Source organism: Oncorhynchus kisutch, linkage group LG23, assembly GCF_002021735.2.
Source record: "Oncorhynchus kisutch isolate 150728-3 linkage group LG23, Okis_V2, whole genome shotgun sequence".
Classification (NCBI taxonomy): domain Eukaryota; kingdom Metazoa; phylum Chordata; class Actinopteri; order Salmoniformes; family Salmonidae; genus Oncorhynchus; species Oncorhynchus kisutch.
In genome coordinates, this window is record NC_034196.2 from 6,387,144 (window position 1) to 6,407,105 (window position 19,962).

Below are 19,962 nucleotides of genomic sequence, written 5' to 3' on the forward strand. Positions count from 1 at the left end.
CAGCTTTGCACACTAATTATTATCTCAACCAGCTTCATGAGGTAGTCACCTGGAATGTATTTCAATTAACAGGTGTGCCTTGGTGGAATTTCTTTCCTTAATGCGTTTGAGCTAATCAGTTGTGTCGTAACAAGGTAGGAGTGATATACAGAAGATAGCCTTATTTGGTAAAAGACCAAGTTCATATCATGGCAAGAACAGCTCAAATAAGCAAAGAGGAACGACAGTCCATCATTACTTCAAGACATGAAGGTCAGTCGCAAAAACCATCAAGCGCTATGATGAAACTGGCTCTCGTGAGTAGATCTACAGAAAAAATTATGTATGTATGCATTGTATGTATGTATGTGTGTATGCATTTAGAATACATACATGCATACAGTTGATGTCGGAAATTCACATACACCTTAGCCAAATACATTTAAACTCAGGTTTTCATCATTTCTGACCTTTTAATCCTAGTAAATATGTCTTAGTTCAGTTAGGATCACCACTTTATTTTAAGAATGTGAAATGTCAGAGTAATAGTAGAGAGAATGATTTATTTCAGCTTTTATTTCTTTCATCACATTCCCAGTGGGTCAGAGTTTACATACACTCAATTAGTATTTAGTAGCATTGCCTTTAAATTGTTTAACTTGGGTCAAACGGTAGCCTTCCACAAGCTTTCCACAGTAAGTTGGGTGAATTCTGACAGAGCTGGTGTAACTGAGTCAGGTTTGTAGGCCTCCTGGCTCGCACACTCTTTTTCAGTTCTGCCCACAAATGTTCTATAGGTTTGAGGTCAGTGCTTTGTGATGGCCACTCCAACACCTTGACTTTGTTGTCCTTAAGCCATTTTGCCACAACTTTTGAAGTATGCTTGGTGTCATTGTCTATTTGGAAGACCCATTTGCGACCAAGCTTCACTCTTACTGATGTCTTGAGATGTTGCTTCATTTTCTTACCTCATGAAGCCATCTATTTTGTGAAGTGCACCAGTCCCTCCTGCAGCAAAGCCCCCCCACAACATGATGCTGCCACCCCCGTGCTTCATGGTTGGGATGGTGTTCTTCGGCTTGCAAGTCCCCCCCCCCCCCATTTTTCCTCCTAACATAACGATGGTCATTATGGCCAAACAGTTCTATTTTTGTTTAATCAGACCAGAGGACATTTCTCCAAATAGTGTGATCTTTGTCCCCCATGTGCCGTTGCAAACCATAGTCTGGCTTTTTTATGGTGGTTTTGGAGCAGTGGCTTCTTCCTTGCTGGGCGGCCTTTCAGGTTATGTCGATATAGGACTCATTTTACTGTGGATATAGATACTTCTGTGCCTGTTTCCTCCAGCATCTTCACAAGGTCCTTTGCTGTTGTTCTGGGATTGATTTTCACTTTTCGCACCAAAGTACATTCATCTCTAGGAGACAGAATGCGTCTCCTTCCTGAGCGGTATGATGGGTGCGTGGTCCCATGGTGTTTTACCTGTGTACTATTGTTTGTACAGATGAACCTTCAGGCATTTGGAAATGGCTCCCAAGGATGAACCAGACATGTGGAGGTCTAGCATTTATTTGGCTGATTTCTTTAGATTTTCCCATGATGTCAAGCAAAGAGGCACTGAGTTTGAAGGTAGGACTTGAAATACATCCACAGGTACACCTCCAATTGACTCAAATGATGTCAATTAGCCTATCAGAAGCTTCTATAGCCGTGACATAATTTTCTGGAATTTTCCAAGCTGTTTAAAGGCACAGTCAACTTAGTGTATGTAAACTTATGACCCACTGGAATTGTGATGCAGTGAATTATAAGTGAAATAATCTGTCTGTCTAAACCATCTTTGGAAAAATGCCTTGTCATGCACAAAGTAGGTGTCCTAACCGACTTGCCAAACTATAGTTTGTTAACAAGAAATGTGGGAGTGGTTGAAAAGCGAGTTTAATTGACTCCAACCTAAGTGTATGTAAACTTCCGACTTCAACTGTATATACACACACACACACACACACACACACACACTGAGTGTACAAAACATTAAGATTACCTTTCCAATATTGGGTTACGTACCCTTTCTGCTCGGGGGGCTAGTTACCCTGCATCATTTTCTTTTGCCAATTCGAAATAAAAAATGTATTGATAAAAATAATTCCTGTAAACTGGGTGAATCCACTTTTATTACACAGAGCCAGGGAGAAAAACTGGATTCTACAAACTCTATGTTCTGAACTGCGGTTGTTTTTGGTGTAGATTACTTCCAGACTACCTTAAAAATGTTGCGTGCTGCTGCTGTAGGGTTGAGTTTAAACTGATGTGCGGCGCCAGTGGGGAATCGGTGGAACAATGAGTCTGAGCCATTGACTGTTGGTGCCTGCCATCCTGAATAGAACACACATATCCCATCATCATTACCATCATCCACCCCATCCCAGTGCCCTGCAGCGACACTCACTGCCTTGCCTGACTGGCACCCACATTAACATAGTAGGCTACTGCTGCCTGCCTGCGTCTCCTCCCCTTATGTCTAGCACACAATTAGGCTACAGCAGACAGTATTCTTCAATTTACTCACACCGACCGACACAGAGACAGACCTGTCTCTACAGCCAACAAGTCAGTTAAAGGGGACATATGTTGTCATTCCTTTTGGTAGAGGTTTGTAGACTTTGGGGAGGGAAGATAGTCTTCTGTCTCCTTTCCACACCCAAGTATAGATAAATAAGAGTTGCATTCTCTTTATTCTGTCATTTGGATGATGTTTTACAATTAAGCTTCGGTCTCTCTTCTAAATAATTTTAGCTACATTGAATCAGATGGTAGGATCCCTATTAGTCTATACTATCAGGCTGAATGTATCAACAGGAAATGTTACACATTTTCCCAGCACAAGAAAGATATAAACTATAGGCTAGGCCCCATAGTTAGGTTTCCGGTCCCATTAGGCTACTGTAGGCTATTTCAAATGGTGATGCACCAGTCCAGACGATTAGCCTATGTTAATCAAAATTATATTGGTCTCACACATATTTAGCAGATGTTATTGCGGGTGAAGTGAAATGCTTATAGGTTCCAATTTAAAATTTGATCTGATAATGTAGATGTGAAAGTAGCCTACTCAGGCAAACTGAGATTAGCAAACTACTACTGTAGGCGTATAATCTGTTGATTGGCAACAGTCGCCAGTCTCTGACAATGATAGACAGGGTAGACAACCCAAGTGTGGGATATTATCAAAGAAAAAATACAACAAAACGTTTTGTACAATAACAGTGAACTTGTCCATGATGAGTAGCCAAATGTGTAATAGATAAGTAGGTAACCTATGTCAGATGTATTTCACAGGGAAATAACTGTCACCAGAGGGAGGCAGTAGTTCGTTGAGACCATTCAGGGGAAAAAGGTTGAGACCGTGCAACTAGGTTACCCACCATTAAAGGGAAACATAATAATAATAGCCTAATAACAATAACAACAATATGGCTGTATTCTAATTGTTGTTATTATAATACCAACAATATGATTGTGTTATGATCAATGTCAATCATAGTTAGCCTATTTATATTTATGCCCACTGCATTAATGTGATCACATGGCGCAAAGTAAATAAAAGTTTAAACAAATCATAATGTTTGGTCAATTATTACCCTGAGGCAACCCTTATCTCTCTTTCAGAGAGGGAGAGAGAGTGTGTGTTTCATTTATATAGTAAAATAGCCATTCTAGCTCCATACCCCCCCCCACCACCACGTGATATTTTCGCCTTGTTTTTATATTTTGTTACTTTGTAACTTCTGGATATTGAAACTTTTCCTCACCCAACGAATTCTCTGTATGTAAGCTACTTGATCTCTTGTTTGCGCAAGACAATCATTTTTTTAAAGCGACAGGGTGTCTAGACAACCACGTGACGGGGCGCGCCAATGCGCACCGGAGGACACAGCTAAGAGCACAGAGAGTCAGAGAAAGAGAGAGCGAGTGAGAGAAGGCAAGGGCACTTGAGCTATCCGAGTCATTCGCAGACCTTTTCTGACGATCGCATCACTTCTTTGTCAAACTCCACTCGCTTTATTCCTCCGACTACAGAAATTAATTCCGAAAAGTGGCTGGATTAATTTACCAAGGGATATTTAGAAGATATAGGCTGTAGGTAATTATTGTAATAAAGACTCTGTTCAGTATTCAATCGGAAACGCAACTACCTCTACTACTCGGGGTAGATTTCTGTCTGGCACCTCAGCGGCTCCAGTTTTGGATTTGCTCATTCGCTTTGGATCTGTTTTTGGAGGATTCTTTCCTTCTCTCGTAACGTCTAAATCTATATTGGAAGATCACATCATGTGCAGACGGTTATGATATTTAGAAGATAGGGGATTAAAAAAAAACATAGACACCGGCCTTTGTTAAAGCCTTTTTGCTCTCGGATCAAGGGTTGTGTGGATTATTTTTTTTCTAAAGAAAACGGGCGAGCTTCGTTTTTTTTCTCATGGATATAATACTTCTAGTATTTTACCAGGATATTTAGCCTACTGGCTCAGAATACCACAAAAAAAAAATCCTACTCATAACCATACGCGCAAAGTAATGTTACAATGTTTTTCATTATACATAGCACACTGATGGAATGGAACGAATGTAGCATTTAATGTTCACAGTAGCCTAGCTCTACATTGTAACAATTTCTCTATGCTGCTATTTTGTATTCTAGATGCTCAGCGTTCCTACATTGACATTAAGATTTATGTTTCGATATAGCTGTGTATTAGCAGTAGGCCTATTATAGTGTTATAATACCGTTAAGGTGATGGTTAATTTCTCTTTACAGAGAAGGTTACTATCACGGCAGGAGACTTGACATTTTTTTTTTTGTGGGGTTTAGTTTTGAGAAAATTAGACTGGCGTATGCTACAGATTTTCTTTGCTTCTCCACCTCCCAGTTTCTCCATAATAATATCTCAGGCTGCTTGTCGTTGCCTGGACTCGGATCCCGGAATCTTCATGATTTGCGGACATCATGCTCGTTTTTTAGCCGGGAAACCCTCTTTTCGTCCCGCATGTTTAGGACCAAACGAACGGGGCTCGTCCGGCGACTCTGGAGGAGCCGTGCGCCCGTCGAGGGCGACGGGGAGGCGGATACACGAACGCATGGATCCGGGGGTTGCTGTATGGGTAAATCGACGAAAGTTGCCGGGAAAACTAGCGCCGGAACGGAGGCTGAATTGAAAGCCCTGACCCACTCGATACTGAAAAAAATCAAAGAGAAACAATTAGAGGGGCTCTTGCAAGCGGTGGAGTCAAAGGGGGGTGCACGGAGCCCCTGCCTGCTCCTACCCAGCAAAGTGGACACCAAACTGGGTCAGCAGTCTTATTCCCTCCCCTTGCTGCTCTACAAAGTGTTTCGGTGGTCGGACCTCAGGCATTGCTCGGAATTAAAAAGGCTACCTTGCTGTGAATCCTATGGGAAAATTAACCCAGAACTCGTTTGCTGCAATCCTCACCACATGAGCAGGCTTTGTGAACTCGGTAAGTTAACATACACGGACCGTTAAAGCTGCTGTTTTAAAAAAAAAAAAATAATAATAACATGAAGGGGGAAAAAAACATCAGTTATTGCTAATTATATGCATGGTCTATCTGTTTCACTATTATATATTATATGTGGGTAAATTGATTGGCATGTCACTTTGCCAGACATGTTGACACAATTTACCGGTGGTGTCTATTGCAATAGCATAGGTCAGACTTGGTTGGTGTGACGTTAGAACAGTTTTATCAGCATCATCATGTCATGACCATATGGCAGAAGTCCCCTCATTTTATTATTTATCTATCTGGGATATAATACAAATCTAGATTTGCTTTGAATGACTCCTCGCAAGTAATGCAGAGATTACAAAGGTCAATGGAATTGTAATTACATTATGTCCAGTATATTATATTATGTCATCTCTTTATTGGTTTGGCAAAGCTTGGCCAAGTTATTGTTTTTAATTGTATTTATATATTTGTTTTTGCTTTTAAAATCTACGTGGAAACGCGTATAAAGAATTTTAAAAGGCCTATATGTTTATATTATGTTTATTATACCGAATGCAAGGCCTACTACACATGTTAAATGTGGTTTCCCAAGTTTTGTCTCATAAAAAAAATCTAGTTGATTGTACTTTAATGTTACTAGTACTTCTGACATGAAAACAACAGGCCTATAATATAACACACGAGACCTACACAAAGTTGAACTATTTTAAATGACCTTTCACGTAGGCCTTTCATGTAGACTATCTTGTGTATTTGACAGTCAGTCTGGACCAAGTTAGTTTGCTTGCAGCCAGCCCGGCAACGATTCCGATTGGAGTGTCCTGTTCTGTTGTGAGCCAAAAGAGAGCCGTATCTCTCCACAGCCTGAGTCGGAGCCTAGTCAGATAGTCGCCTGGAGGCTGGCGCCAGACGCCCCCTGTTTATCTCTCCACCAGATATCAAGGCAGCCTTGCTGCCTGCCCTGCCTCCAACCCTCACTGCTAACACAAACAGTTTTCCAAAAGAATGCAAACTGTTATCATAAGTTTCTCTCTTCCCCTGGACCCCTTTTCTCATGCCTTCTTTCATTTCGTTTTCAGAGTCTCCCCCTCCGCCTTATTCCCGATACCCAATGGACTTTCTTAAACCACCCGGTGAGTTTTATTATTACTTATTTTTCTTTTTCTTTTTCTTTTTAAGTCGTTTGTCAAGAATGTTTCTTGAATGTAGGCTACATATGTTGAGGTTTCTGGTTGTGTTTGTATTTTTCCAATGAGTATACCCACTGGGCACACACTGCTTTAATCAACGTTGTTTCCACTTCGTTTCTATGAACATTATAGTTACTTTCCATTTGTAGAAATGAAAAAGGCACATTATAGGTCTATAACTTATTATAGGTTTTAAACAAGTCATTACAACAACATTATACTTTTGCCCAGTCATTTGTAAACAACACGTTATTATGACACGAGAGAAAAGGAAGTCTCATACTAGCTCAGTCATTCACACTTATTAGGTGCATTGAGTTCTGCTCTGTGTGTATGTGGAAATGCTCCTCGCTCTGTTTTGATTTATGATGGTAGTCAGACTGAGAGTGGCATGCCTGCCCGCGCCATGCAGCCCAGTGCCGATCAGGGCCCTGTAATAGAATGGCAGTTAGCCAAGGCCAGGGCCCATTCCAGACCGGCACCAGCTCTGTAGTGGCTGTCTGTCTGCACAAACTTTGGGCTGGAGGGGATGACCTAGCAGGACAGATAAACAGCATTGGCACCAGAGGACAGGGAGAGAGGAGACACACGCAGGGAGGTTACACACAAACAATCACACACACGCAAGATGAACACGCTGTGGGGGGGGGGGGGGGGGGGGGGCAGCTGCAGTGAAGGGAGACAGTTTAGGGGGAGATGTGGATCACACAAGGGGAAAAGACAAAGATTTCTGGAGCCCAGTTTTATCTGTTGAATTATTCTGACTGTAGATTACAGCTGAGGGGTTGGGAGTGTCACGTGTGCGTGTGTTTGGAGCTCTTAGTGTGTGTATGCAGGCCTGTGGTTTAGCCCGTGAGCCATTTTAGAAGGAAGTGTCTGCCAAAAAAAGCGAAGTTGGTAGTTATTGAATTGCTGTGTGTGTTGCTGCTGTAGTCTATCATGGAGCTCATCCATCCCTGATATGGAATGAATCCTTACAGCTTGCTCTACTATGGTCAGGTAGATTTCATGTGTATGTTAAACATTGAAATGAAACCATTAGATACGTGTTTGTCATTTAATAGATAGAGAATCAAGAGACAGTGTTGAGTTAAGCGAGGACGAGGTCGTGAGTTGAAGTGTTTTTGGCGGCGGCTGTGAGTGAGTCACTCCTTTTATGAATCAGACAGTTTTTGGGTTTCCTGCATGGCCCCGATCAGGCCGCACAGAGGGGACGTTCCAAATACTACACTATTCCCTATATTGTACACTACTTTAAACATTTTGTTGTTGTTGTTGCACTATATGGGTAATAGGGTCCCGGGGGTAGGAAGAAATCGTTTGGGAGGCAGCTTCCTGTGAGGATGCTTGTAGGGCTCCATTAACCGTTTACTACACTTCCACTGCTCTTTTTGGAGTGTCGCTTCTCAGTGAGTGATGTGGATGAATACGCCATGTCCCCAATGAGAGAACAACACACACACACACACACACTCTAGTCGCTCATCTGGTTGTGGTGAGGAGGAAAGAAGAAAGAGAGACCGAGGAAAACAACAAGACAGGGAGGAAAATCCCAGGGAAACAATAGAGCAGGAAGCAGCAGAAGTTTCCCCAACAGCAGCAGCAGAGAAGGAGAAAGTGTCTTTCATTGAACATAGGGAAAGAAAAGAAAGGATGTAATGTGCAGCTGCGATTCTTCGAGGGTTCAGTCTATGTTAATATAGCAGAGAGAGAGAGAGAGGGAAACTAAAGTGTGTGAGAGAGGACAGATATTAATAGGACAATGGAGTGGAGCGTGGCTGGGCTACGGAGGGATACACACACACACACACATTTGAGCCTAGATGTAGAGGACAGATGAGATGCCTGAAAGACAGACATGGGTATTCCCTCTGGGCCAAGGGAGCTGTCAGTCATCCAGTTCTCCCACTTTATGTAGGCTCTGACTCCTCTCCTCTTCCGTGTGCCCGCGCGCTTGTGTGTGTGTCCACTCCAGCTCTATTTAGTCCTCTGACTCCTCACCACAATTTGTTTCAACAGGCCACATTACCATGCTAACGTCTTACTGGATTACATGGTGGTCTGGTCTGCATTGCAATGTCCTGCCTCATCACGCCACAATAGGAGGACTACCACATGGCTTTTCTCCCACAGCACAATGGTGGAGAGCCACTACAGTGTGTACCTGCATATATAACACTTAGAATGAGAGGTATAGGTGTGTGTAGTATCATTTTTTCTTCTCTGCCTGGCCTTGGGTTGTACTGTGTGTGTGTGTGTGTGTGTGTGTGTGTGTGTGTGTGTGTGAACGTTGACTCCACTGGGGTTAGAGGCATGATGTTGCAAGGCTTGTGTCCTTGACCAGCAGAGCCAGCCATGTACAACGAGGACAAGGATCCTCTCGAGAGACAGACAGACAGATAGACAGTTCTCACTGGACCCAGGTAGGAGCTGGTTGGTCACGGGCCAAGTTCAATAGACTAACTGCCATATTAGAGGCACTGCAAGTCTGAGTGTGTGTGTGGACAGTTTGCCAACAGGACATAAGCAGCAGATGATCAATAGTCCGTCAACAATAAGGGCTTAGCAGTGCATTGATGATTCCAATGTCTGAAGTTTATGCTACAATCATTCGTCTATCAAAAAACAAACACGTCAAAGGGTAGTCAGCGGTGTGTGTTTCAGTTTCTGTTGCCGCATTCGTAAATCTGAACAGGAGAGTGTGTGTGTGTGTGTGTGTGTGGGGGGGGGGGGGGGGGGGAGAAGGACAGAGAGAGAAGTTGTTTAAGGAACAGGATTCGGATGGACGTGTCAGTCTTTCTCTCTACACTGCCAAAAAATGGGCAGTATCAAAAGCTGCCGTCGTAAAACGCTAGCTGCCTGTCTCTCTTTTTGTCTCTCTCTCTCTCTCCTCCCTCTCTCTCTCTCTCTCTCTCTCTCCCCCCTCTCTCTGTCTCTCTGTCTCTCTCTCTTTTTGTCTCTCTCTCTCTGTCTCTCTGTCTCTCTCTCCCCCCCTCTCTCTGTCTCCCCCCCCCCCCCCCCCCCTCTCTCTCTCTCTCTCTCTCCCCCCCTCTCTCTGTCTCTCTCTCTCTCTCCCCCCTCTCTCTGTCTCTCTCTCTCTCCCCCCCCTCTCTCTCTCTCCCCCCTCTCTCTGTCTGTCTCTCTCTGTCTCTCTCTCTCTGTCACTTACTTTAAATCACCCAGTTCACCTCTTTCCCACACTCTTTTTTCCCCAAATTTTCTGTTTCTATCTGTTTTACACCCCGTCTCTGTGACTTTCTATCTACATCTCTCTCGCTCTTCCACCCCCCCTCCATCTTTCTCTCTCAGTAGGTCTTCCAGGTTTTGGGTCTGGACTAGCTCCACCTCAGCCCCGGGTACTGTGGTGAACCGTGCCCAGGAAACCAGGCCTGCCTCATTGGACAGCCATGAAAGAGAGGCAGGCTGCTTGACCGTGGCCCTGTATCTCGTTAGGTTGACCACAGTACCGTTTTGACAGTGTCTTTTTGGATCCTATGGAGGCTGAGACACAGTCCACATATCGGAACAGATTCATTACTGACTCGCACAGACCGTTGCGTCTTATAGGCAAATAATAACGCTTCATAGAAAAGTTATTACACTACGTAGAGGAGCTATAAACACTACATAAAAAGTGTAATACCCATCTCCCTTGCTGCTACATCTCCTGTTGGGGTTGATCGTAGCAGGAACGGGGGGGGGGGGGGGGGGACCAAGGAGGAGAGGAGAGGGAGCCAGAGTTTCCTCTGTTGGCTAGTATGCCATTAAGAAAATGCGCTATACACAGTTTTCAAGGCTGGGGCTATTTCCTGTTTCCTTCATTGTTTTGGGTTTTGATGGAGTGTATCCTGCTAACCTGTATACTCCTATTAGAGACTTGGTCTGGCAGTGTCCTAAATAGCACCCTATTCCCAAATGTAGTGCATTATTGACCAGGGCCTGTAGGGAGTCCCATAGGCCTCTGGTCAAAGGTAGTGCACTATCCAGTGGATAGGGTGCCATTTTGGGCCACAACCAGGCTCTGATGAAGTAGTGCATGTTTTTCAAGTCAACGCCTCTTTTCCCTCCAAGCCAGGCATTTATTTATTCTGGGCCTCTTAGAAAGTTTGAGGGAAAAAGGAAAATGTGATTGTGTTGTGGAGGAGTGGTTGGTTTTTACGGGGTTGGGACTGGGAGAAGGAACAGAGCAGGGGCGCTGCTGTATGTTTTAAGTGCTGTGTGTGTGTGTGTGTGTCGAGACCTGCCAGAGCCTGTCGTCAGAGCCACTGCCAGCCCCCCCTCCCTCTCTCTGCTCCAACATGGCCGCTCTAGTTGTCTCTCTGAGTGAAGACTGCAGAGGATTATGGGATTAGTGGTGGCTAGTGTTGAAGGCCGTCACAGGGCAGGCCTGCCGCTTTAGTAGTCACTTCTATTCATATCTGGTGAAGGGCTGCTAAGACTTGATGTGTCTCCGAGATATCGCCTACTTTAGTGATGTTATTATCTGGCTAACTAGCATGATAAGAATCTGATCGCTTTTGTTTTGTTTTGCGTGACATTATTTTGCTATCAAATGTTGTACAATTACAAATCTACAAACTGCAAACAAATATGTATCTACTACTGGTGTATTTTGGGGGTCATTTCACCAGAAAGAAGTGCAGTGAGTTCGTAGGAATGAGCTGTGTGTGTGTGTGTGTGTGTGTGGATCTGTGAGGTTATTAGTAGGGCTCCTGGCTAGCTGTCTGAACTGACTGAGTGACTCCCAGAGTTCAGTGGTCCAGTGTCTTCATTAGGCATTGATTTCACTGTGTGATTGACAGCTTCTCACAGCTGCTCTCTCTGCTCACACTGTGGTTGATCTCATTCTAACACACACACACTTTTCTCTCTCTCTCTCTCTCTCTCTCTCTCTCTCTCTCTCTCTCTCTCTCTCTCGCTCTCTCTCTCTGTCCTTCTCTCTTCGTTCAGATTCACTAGACTCGGGGCCTTCATCCACTGAGACTGGAGGAACTACCTACTCGGCCCCCGTGGGGCTCTCAGGTAAGACGCAAGCCCGTTGGTTTTTATTTTTCTCCTTCTTTCTTTCTTTCTTTCTTTCTTTCTTTCTTTCTTTCTTTCTTTCTTTCTTTCTTTCTTTCTTTCTTTCTCTCTCCCTCCCATCCTCCCTCTCTCGCTCTGTCATGATGCAGTGGCTCATTGGAGGGGCCTCTACTTCCCCTCCTCGCTGTAATGAAAGAAGGGAGGCGTGTTTTCAAGAGATCCAATCCACACAAATTCCTCCCGGCTCTTTGAACAAGCGTTCTTCTCTGTTCCTCCTTTCCTTTTCCCCTCATGCTGTTTTGTTTAATGTAATCCAAACAGAATAAAAACCTCTGTTTGCTTTAGAGAGCGCTGTATAGTGTGTGCGTGTGTTTGCACTCTTCTTGATTTTGCCTGGGATGGGGATCTGAGCTGAGATGTTACGGCGTGTGTGTGTATACATTTTGTGAGGCGATAATCGTGTCATCAGTGGATGACAAGGGGCCACAGCATCTAAAGATGGATGAAGCCCTGTCATTACTATACCCTCCATGGGAACATGAGCACAGACAGGCAAGCTGCTTAAAGGGTTGGTTAAGGTTGGCTGGTCATGTGGTTGAGTCCACGTTATTCTGAACACAATGCACTCAGTTAGCAGGGAGGGGTCTGCTACCCTTATTAACCTGTGCTACTGTTCTCTGTCTTTCTGTCTCTCTCTCTGTCTCACTCTGTCCCTCTGGTAGTAATAATATATTCTGTACCTGAGGGAGGGAGGTGTTTTTGGACGGCCTCTTAAGTTTTACATTTTCTCCCATAATCCTGTAGGCTGTACCACCTTTCTCACGTCTCTCTCCACCTCGCCCCCCACCCAGAGGCAAGCGGATAACATAGTGTTTATGAGGTGGAGGGTGGGTGGGGGGGTGGAAGAAAGGGGGGGGGGAATGAAGAATTCACTCCTCCAGCCTAGCTGTGCTTTCTCTCTCTCTCTCTCTCTCTCTCTCTCTCTCTCGTTCAGATGTTTCTCATTACAGAGACTTTAAAGGCCTTTCATGTCAGTTGGTTGGGGTGCTTAGCTCGCTCACTGCGTATTTTTTCCCCTCCTTTGTTTAGGAGAGGAGCTGGTGTTGGCTTTGAGAGACGGAGGGGGAGGGTCAGCAGTCTCCAGATAGGGGCTTTTTAGATTGGGGACTTAGATTGTAAGCTGGGTTGGCTGTCTGGCTGAGTGTATAAACACAGAGAAAACAAAGCCCCCTGAAACAGAAAAGCGCAGCTCTCTGTCTCTCTGTTGTGGAGAGGTTTTTAGCCTGTTTCTTAGAACCCCAATGCACACTGTGAAATCCTAGACTGGAGTCTAACTAGCTAATCCCCTCTCCTCCTCTCCCTCCTCTTCTCCTCCCTCAGGCATGTACCCCTCCCCTGTTTTCCTTCCTGGCTGAGCCAAGGCAGGGCGGCCAGCCCTAGTGAATGGGGCTCAGTGAGGGGAGGGAAGGGGGGCGGCAGGGAGGGAGTGAGGGAGGAAAGGGCCTGGGTGCCTGGAGCCAAGGATTTGATTTCTCTGGCAAGGGAAGAAAACTGTGCTCCCCCGGGGCTCTCACAAAAGAAACATGCCCCTCCCGGAGGCTCCATGTTGACCTTTTAATTCACTCACTTTGCCCTTTTTATGTTGCTACCCAGACGTATTTACAGAAGAAGAGAGGGAGGGAGGGATGATGGAGATGGTGCTGCTTTTTATGTTGCTACCCAGACATATTTACAGAAGAAGTTAGGGAGGGAGGAGGATGGTACTGCTGTTACACACACATACAGTACACAGCCTATTGAAATTGGAATATGCCATTCAATGAAGATTACCTCAGCCTAAGAAACTCACACATTGAGCTTTTATATTCCTAAATAAAAAACACAAAATAACCGTGCAACCATCTGCAGTTAATGTTCCAGATATTGACAAAATATTTGTGAACTGAACAATATTTTGGCAGCACACAACCGTAAATTAAATACTTGGACGAAATCACTTGAGGCTCCCGAGTGGCGCAGCGGTCTAAGGCACTGCATCTCAGTGCTAGAGGCGTCACTACAACCACCCTGGTTCGAATTCAGGCTGTTTTACAATCGGACGTGATTGGGGGTCCCATAGGGTGGCGCATAATTGGCCCAGCGTCGTCCGGGTTTGGCCGATCTAGGCAGTCATTGTAAATAAGGATTTGTTCTTTAACTGGCCTAGTTAAGTAAAGGTTCAATCAAATAAAAAGCTAACAAAGAGAGAGAGAAAAACTGTGGGGGATAAAGAGCAATAGCAAATCCTCTCTCTGTCTTTCTCTCTCCACCTTTGTGGTCTGGTTGGCTCAGGATGGTGAGACAGACTAGTGCTCTGCTATAGATTATCTATTGGGAGGAAGACACGCTAGTTACTGTGGAGCTGGTCTGCACTGGTTAGGAATATATTCTGGTGGGAGGCCCCTAGCCCCAGACTCGTCCCTGTCCCTAACCTCGGGCTTTCTGTTGTCCTGGAAAGCAGGGTTATTAAGGAGTTAACCTCAATGTGACAGTGACAAGCACAAATGCAAACTAGGCTGCCTGCCAGACTAGGAACATTAAAGCCTCCTCTAGCACGTCATCTGAGTGGAGCAGAGGGAGGCGAGCCAGGGATGGCCGGAGAGACTGGCAGTGGGCCGGGGCTGGGCCCAGGATTGGGCCGGAGGCTAGGACAGAGGGTCACGAGTCCCGGATGGACAGAGACCAGAATTTGGCCATAGTAGTGGGTCTGTTCTTTTGTATCTGTTGGCCCCTGTCTCTCTGCTCCAGTTCCTCCTCCTCCTACTCATGGTTCTTCTCCTGGCACAGACAGGTCCCCTACCCCAGGCAGGGTGGGCTTTGTGTTTCATGGCTTTGTGTTTAAAATATTAGTTTGGGGATGTGGATGCGGACCTTGCTGAGTGGGGGGGGGGGGGGGGGTATAGTAATCAATCAAATGTTTTTATCAAACATAGTATAGTAATGGCATAGCGACTATTGGTGATTCGTAGTGTGTACATTGGGGTGGGCGCCAAGCATCGGGAAACAGGGGAGGTGTAGACTGTGAGGTGGGGGTGAGGAAAGGATTAGGTGTTGTATGTACTGTATCTCCTGTGGGTGGGTGGGGGGGGGGAGGGTGGACACAGTCAGGTCACAGGGGGGCAAGCTGTTCTATCTCCTGTGGGTGGGGGGGGGGGGGGGGGGGGGGGTGGACACAGTCAGGTCACAGGGGGGCAAGCTGTTCTATCTCCTGTGGGTGGGGGGGGGGGGTCGGTGGACACAGTCAGGTCTCAGGGGGGCAAGCTGTTCTATCTCCTGTGGGGGGGGGGTGGGTGGACACAGTCGGGTTACAAGGGGGGAAGGTGTTCTATCTCCTGTGGGTGGGGGGGGGGGGGGTGGACACAGTCAGGTCACAGGGGGGCAAGCTGTTCTATCTCCTGTGGGTGGGGGGGGGGGGGGGGGGGGTGGACACAGTCAGGTCACAGGGGGGCAAGCTGTTCTATCTCCTGTGGGTGGGGGGGGGGGGGTGGACACAGTCAGGTCACAGGGGGGCAAGCTGTTCTATCTCCTGTGGGTGGGGGGGGGGGGTGGACACAGTCAGGTCACAGGGGGGCAAGCTGTTCTATCTCCTGTCCTTGGTGCACTGCGCGGGAGGAGTGTGGGGGGGGGGGAGGGTGGACACAGTCAGGTCACAGGGGGGCAAGCTGTTCTATCTCCTGTCCTTGGTGCACTGCGCGGGAGGAGTGTGGGGGGGGGGAGGGTGGACACAGTCAGGTCACAGGGGGGCAAGCTGTTCTATCTCCTGTCCTTGGTGCACTGCACGGGAGGAGTGTGGGGGGGGGGGTGGACACAGTCAGGTCACAGGGGGGCAAGCTGTTCTATCTCCTGTGGGTGGGGGGGGGGGGGGGTGGACACAGTCAGGTCACAGGGGGGCAAGCTGTTCTATCTCCTGTGGGTGGGGGGGTGGGTGGACACAGTCAGGTCACAGGGGGGCAAGCTGTTCTATCTCCTGTGGGTGGGGGGGGGGGGTGGACACAGTCAGGTCACAGGGGGGCAAGCTGTTCTATCTCCTGTCCTTGGTGCACTGCGCGGGAGGAGTGTGGGGGGGGGGGAGGGTGGACACAGTCAGGTCACAGGGGGGCAAGCTGTTCTATCTCCTGTCCTTGGTGCACTGCGCGGGAGGAGTGTGGGGGGAGGAGGGTGGACACAGTCAGGTCACAGGGGGGCAAGCTGTTCTATCTCCTGTCCTTGGTGCACTGCACGGGAGGAGTGTGGGGGGGGGGGGGGGGTGGACACAGTCAGGTCACAGGGGGGCAAGCTGTTCTATCTCCTGTGGGTGGGGGGGGGGGGGGGTGGACACAGTCAGGTCACAGGGGGGGCAAGCTGTTCTATCTCCTGTGGGTGGGGGGGGGGGTGGACACAGTCAGGTCACAGGGGGGCAAGCTGTTCTATCTCCTGTGGGTGGGGGGGGGGGGGGGGGTGGACACAGTCAGGTCACAGGGGGGCAAGCTGTTCTATCTCCTGTCCTTGGTGCACTGCGCGGGAGGAGTGTGGGGGGGGGGAGGGTGGACACAGTCAGGTCACAGGGGGGCAAGCTGTTCTATCTCCTGTCCTTGGTGCACTGCGCGGGAGGAGTGTGGGGGGGGGAGGGTGGACACAGTCAGGTCACAGGGGGGCAAGCTGTTCTATCTCCTGTCCTTGGTGCACTGCGCGGGAGGAGTGTGGGGGGGGGGGGGGGTGGGCACAGTCAGGTCACAGGGGGGCAAGCTGTTCTATCTCCTGTCCTTGGTGCACTGTGGGGGGGGGGGGGGGTGGACACAGTCAGGTCACAGGGGGGCAAGCTGTTCTATCTCCTGTGGGTGGGGGGGGGGGGTGGACACAGTCAGGTCACAGGGGGGCAAGCTGTTCTATCTCCTGTGGGTGGGGGGGGGGGGGTGGACACAGTCAGGTCACAGGGGGGCAAGCTGTTCTATCTCCTGTCCTTGGTGCACTGTGGGGGGGGGGGGTGGACACAGTCAGGTCACAGGGGGGCAAGCTGTTCTATCTCCTGTCCTTGGTGCACTGCGCGGGAGGAGTGGGGGGGGGGGGGCATATGACTTTGTCTGTGGGCGACAGGGTCGGAGGGGTGTTGTATCTCCTCTATATTCTATGGGTCTGTGTCGTGAGTGGCTGGGACTCTGTGCGTGTGAGTAGTGGTGGGGGTCGGGTTCAAAGCCGGAGGTGGCATGCCTGGCTGGTGCCGGCTAGGAATGACCCCGGAGTGCCTGTTGTAACCTGATCCTTCTGGCTCACTGCTCTGCTGTGGTGGCGCTGAGCTGACAGGCGTGTGTGCGTGTGTGTGTGCGTGCGTGTGCTCGTGCGTGAGACATACCACGGCCTTGGCCGTCAGACGTTGGGATAGAATGACCCACACAGGGACATTGGCTGGCTGGCTGGCTGACAGGACGCACACACACACACACACACTGGATGTCAGCCTACTGTCACACAGGCGCTAGCCTAGCTTCCTCTTCTCAGCAAGTTAAATTTAGGTTGAAGTACATTATTAAACTGTTAGCTAGCGAACCCAGCCTGACCGCGGAGACCAGTGAGACCAGGCTGTCGGAGCCTGTCTCTTGGTACTATGTTAGTACTTGGTGTTACGGTACTAAAGTATAAAAACCTTTTCTCTTTCCGTCTTGCCTTCAATGTCTATACCTCGCCCCTCTCAGTCCTTTTACCCTGTGCCACATTCTCAGTCTCTGCGTTGTCAGCTAGCTCCTTGTTGTCCCCAGGCCCCACTCTGAGAGAGGCGAGGTGGTGGAGGTGAACCTCTCCAGAGAACAGCTACAACAGAGCAGCCACAGTCTACAGTCCCCCGTTAGTTACATTCCTGTCTTGTTTGGGTTAACAGAGAAGGAAAGGGCAGGCAGTCACAGGAAATGACCTCATGTGTTTGAGGAAAAGGCAATGAACAGGGAGGGAGATGAGGGTGGCCTCCTCTGAATGAAAAGCAAACATTGAAGACAGTCAAGTCAGTAAAACGATAGAGAGAGAGAGAGAGAGTTGGGCTGAACAGAACACCCAGTTCGTCACAGTTTAGAGAGATCCCTGATTAATCAAATGGCCAAACATCTTGACTTCAACCTTCTCTAGCTTTTCAGTTCAATCCCCAAACGTATTTTATTTCTCTCCTTTGTTTTTCTTACTTGCAGAGAGGGGAAAAGGCAGGGTCAAAGGAGAAGCAGTTCTTTCTCTCTCTGTAATTTCAAAACAGCCCTCTCCTCTGTGTTTGCGTCCCAAATGGCACCCTATTCCCTGTATAGTGCACTACTTTGACCGCGTGGATCTCTGGTCAAAAGTAGTGCACTATACAGGGAATAGGTTGCCATTTGGAAGGCGATCTGTGTGTTTCTCAGTTGACTGAGCTGCGCTGAGCGAGGAACTTTCATTACTTTCCACTTCCTCTCCAAGAGCTGCGGCCAAGGAGTTCTCTTGGCGGGCAGGGAGTTAATTTGGTTCTGGCCGTCCACGGTTCCCCACCCACTGTCATTATGGTGCATGAATCTGAAAAACTGTGAGAGGGGGAGGATTGAAGAGGAAAACCAGTCCAGTTGTTCAGGCTCTCTACACATTAGTAGTAAATGCCCAGGCTCAGGCTAGGCCCCCAGGAAATCACACAAACCCACCCTGTGACTGTTCTGTAAGGCTCCTATCCCCACCTCCAACCCTAACCTCAACTATATGTACTTTCCTCAAAGTTTCCACCCCCAGTTCAGTCAGATTCCTTTGCTCTAGGCTTGAGGGGCGCCGAACAGAGTTGACAAGAGTTCTACCTCTGGCCAGGCAGGGGCCCTGCCTTTAGTTGTGTCTGAGTTCTTCCCGGGTAGAGAGTTTTCTACCTCTGGCCAGGCAGAGGCCCTGCCTTTAGTTGTGTGTGAGTTCTTCCCGGGTAGAGAGTTTTCTACCTCTGGCCAGGCAGAGGCCCTGCCTTTAGTTGTGTGTGAGTTCTACCTCTGGCCAGGCAGAGGCCCTGCCTTTAGTTGTGTGTGAGTTCTACCTCTGGCCAGGCAGAGGCCCTGCCTTTAGTTGTGTGTGAGTTCTACCTCTGGCCAGGCAGAGGCCCTGCCTTTAGTTGTGTGTGAGTTCTACCTCTGGCCAGGCAGAGGCCCTGCCTTTAGTTGTGTGTGAGTTCTACCTCTGGCCAGGCAGAGGCCCTGCCTTTAGTTGTGTGTGAGTTCTACCTCTGGCCAGGCAGAGGCCCTGCCTTTAGTTGTGTGTGAGTTCTTCCCGGGTAGAGTTTTTCGCTGGGGTGTTTCTTTTTCGGTTGTACCTTTGGGCAGGCAGAGAAGAGTGAAAGGTTAGGGTGGGACTTGGTTATGTAGCTGTGTGGTGTTCTGAGAGAGAGTTGGTGGGAGGCCGGCAGGGAACAAGGTGGCCATTGTTTGGCCTCAGCGGCTCGAAGGCAGCGGCTTTTCACATAACTCATTATATGGAGATGATCAAAAGGGAGAGGGGAACATTCCTTCTCCCTGGTGTGTTTTCTCACCACCGCCAGTCCCCTAGCCACAAAGAGAGAGGTGGAGGGAGAGCGAGGTAGAGGGAGCGATTTCTGTGCAACGTGCTCTCTCTCCTCTTTCTGCTATTTCCAACCACAGCCAGCCAGACCATTCATGTGTAATCCGTCAGCAAAGCTGGTTGGTTACAGCAAAGGTCTGGGTACCGGCACCCATGCCTGCCTGCATGACAGACAGTACGGTCTCTGTCCCATCCACATACCTATGCCCAGGTCTCTAGGAAGTGGCTGTGGTTCAGGGGAACTCATAGATCTGCCCTAACCCTAAACCACATAAATGTACCACGGATAGTATTTAATAATCAGTTATGCTTTTAAAACATCAACAAATAGTTTTTAGTGCCCAACTGGCCTGACTGGTTGCCTGGCAGGCAGCACTATGGTCGTTGCCGTGGCAGTGTAGCCTGGCGCCGGTTTGGTTCCCACGGAGATCCCTGACATCCTGATGTAGAACAATGCTGTCGGTTGTTCTGTCTGTGTCGCTCCGGCCTCAGCGGTGTCAGAGGGACAGGGTTCTAGTCAAGCCCTGCTCTGGGCATCTCTGTGGTGGGGTGAAGGACCCATGATGATATCATCATTCCTGCCTGCATGCCCAGCACCGTCTCCTTCTCCACCCTGCAGTGTTTGTTTACTCTGTCGCTCAGGGACGTCTAGGCCGGGGGGGTGGTGGTGGGGGGCAGGAGGGTT

At 48.2% G+C, this 19,962-nt stretch overlaps 1 protein-coding gene across 1 annotated transcript in view; it reads left to right on the forward strand.

Annotated features, from left to right (window-relative positions):
* The first annotated feature begins 3,929 nt into the window (after nucleotides 1–3,929).
* Nucleotides 3,930–19,962, forward strand: part of LOC109877860 (mothers against decapentaplegic homolog 7) — a 21,406-nt gene continuing 5,373 nt past the window's right edge. The window contains exons 1-3 of the mRNA XM_031802890.1: nucleotides 3,930–5,496; nucleotides 6,591–6,644; nucleotides 11,652–11,723. Coding sequence (XP_031658750.1) covers nucleotides 5,028–5,496; nucleotides 6,591–6,644; nucleotides 11,652–11,723 — 595 coding nt within the window. The 5' untranslated portion in view covers nucleotides 3,930–5,027. The remainder of the gene's footprint in view (nucleotides 5,497–6,590; nucleotides 6,645–11,651; nucleotides 11,724–19,962) is intronic.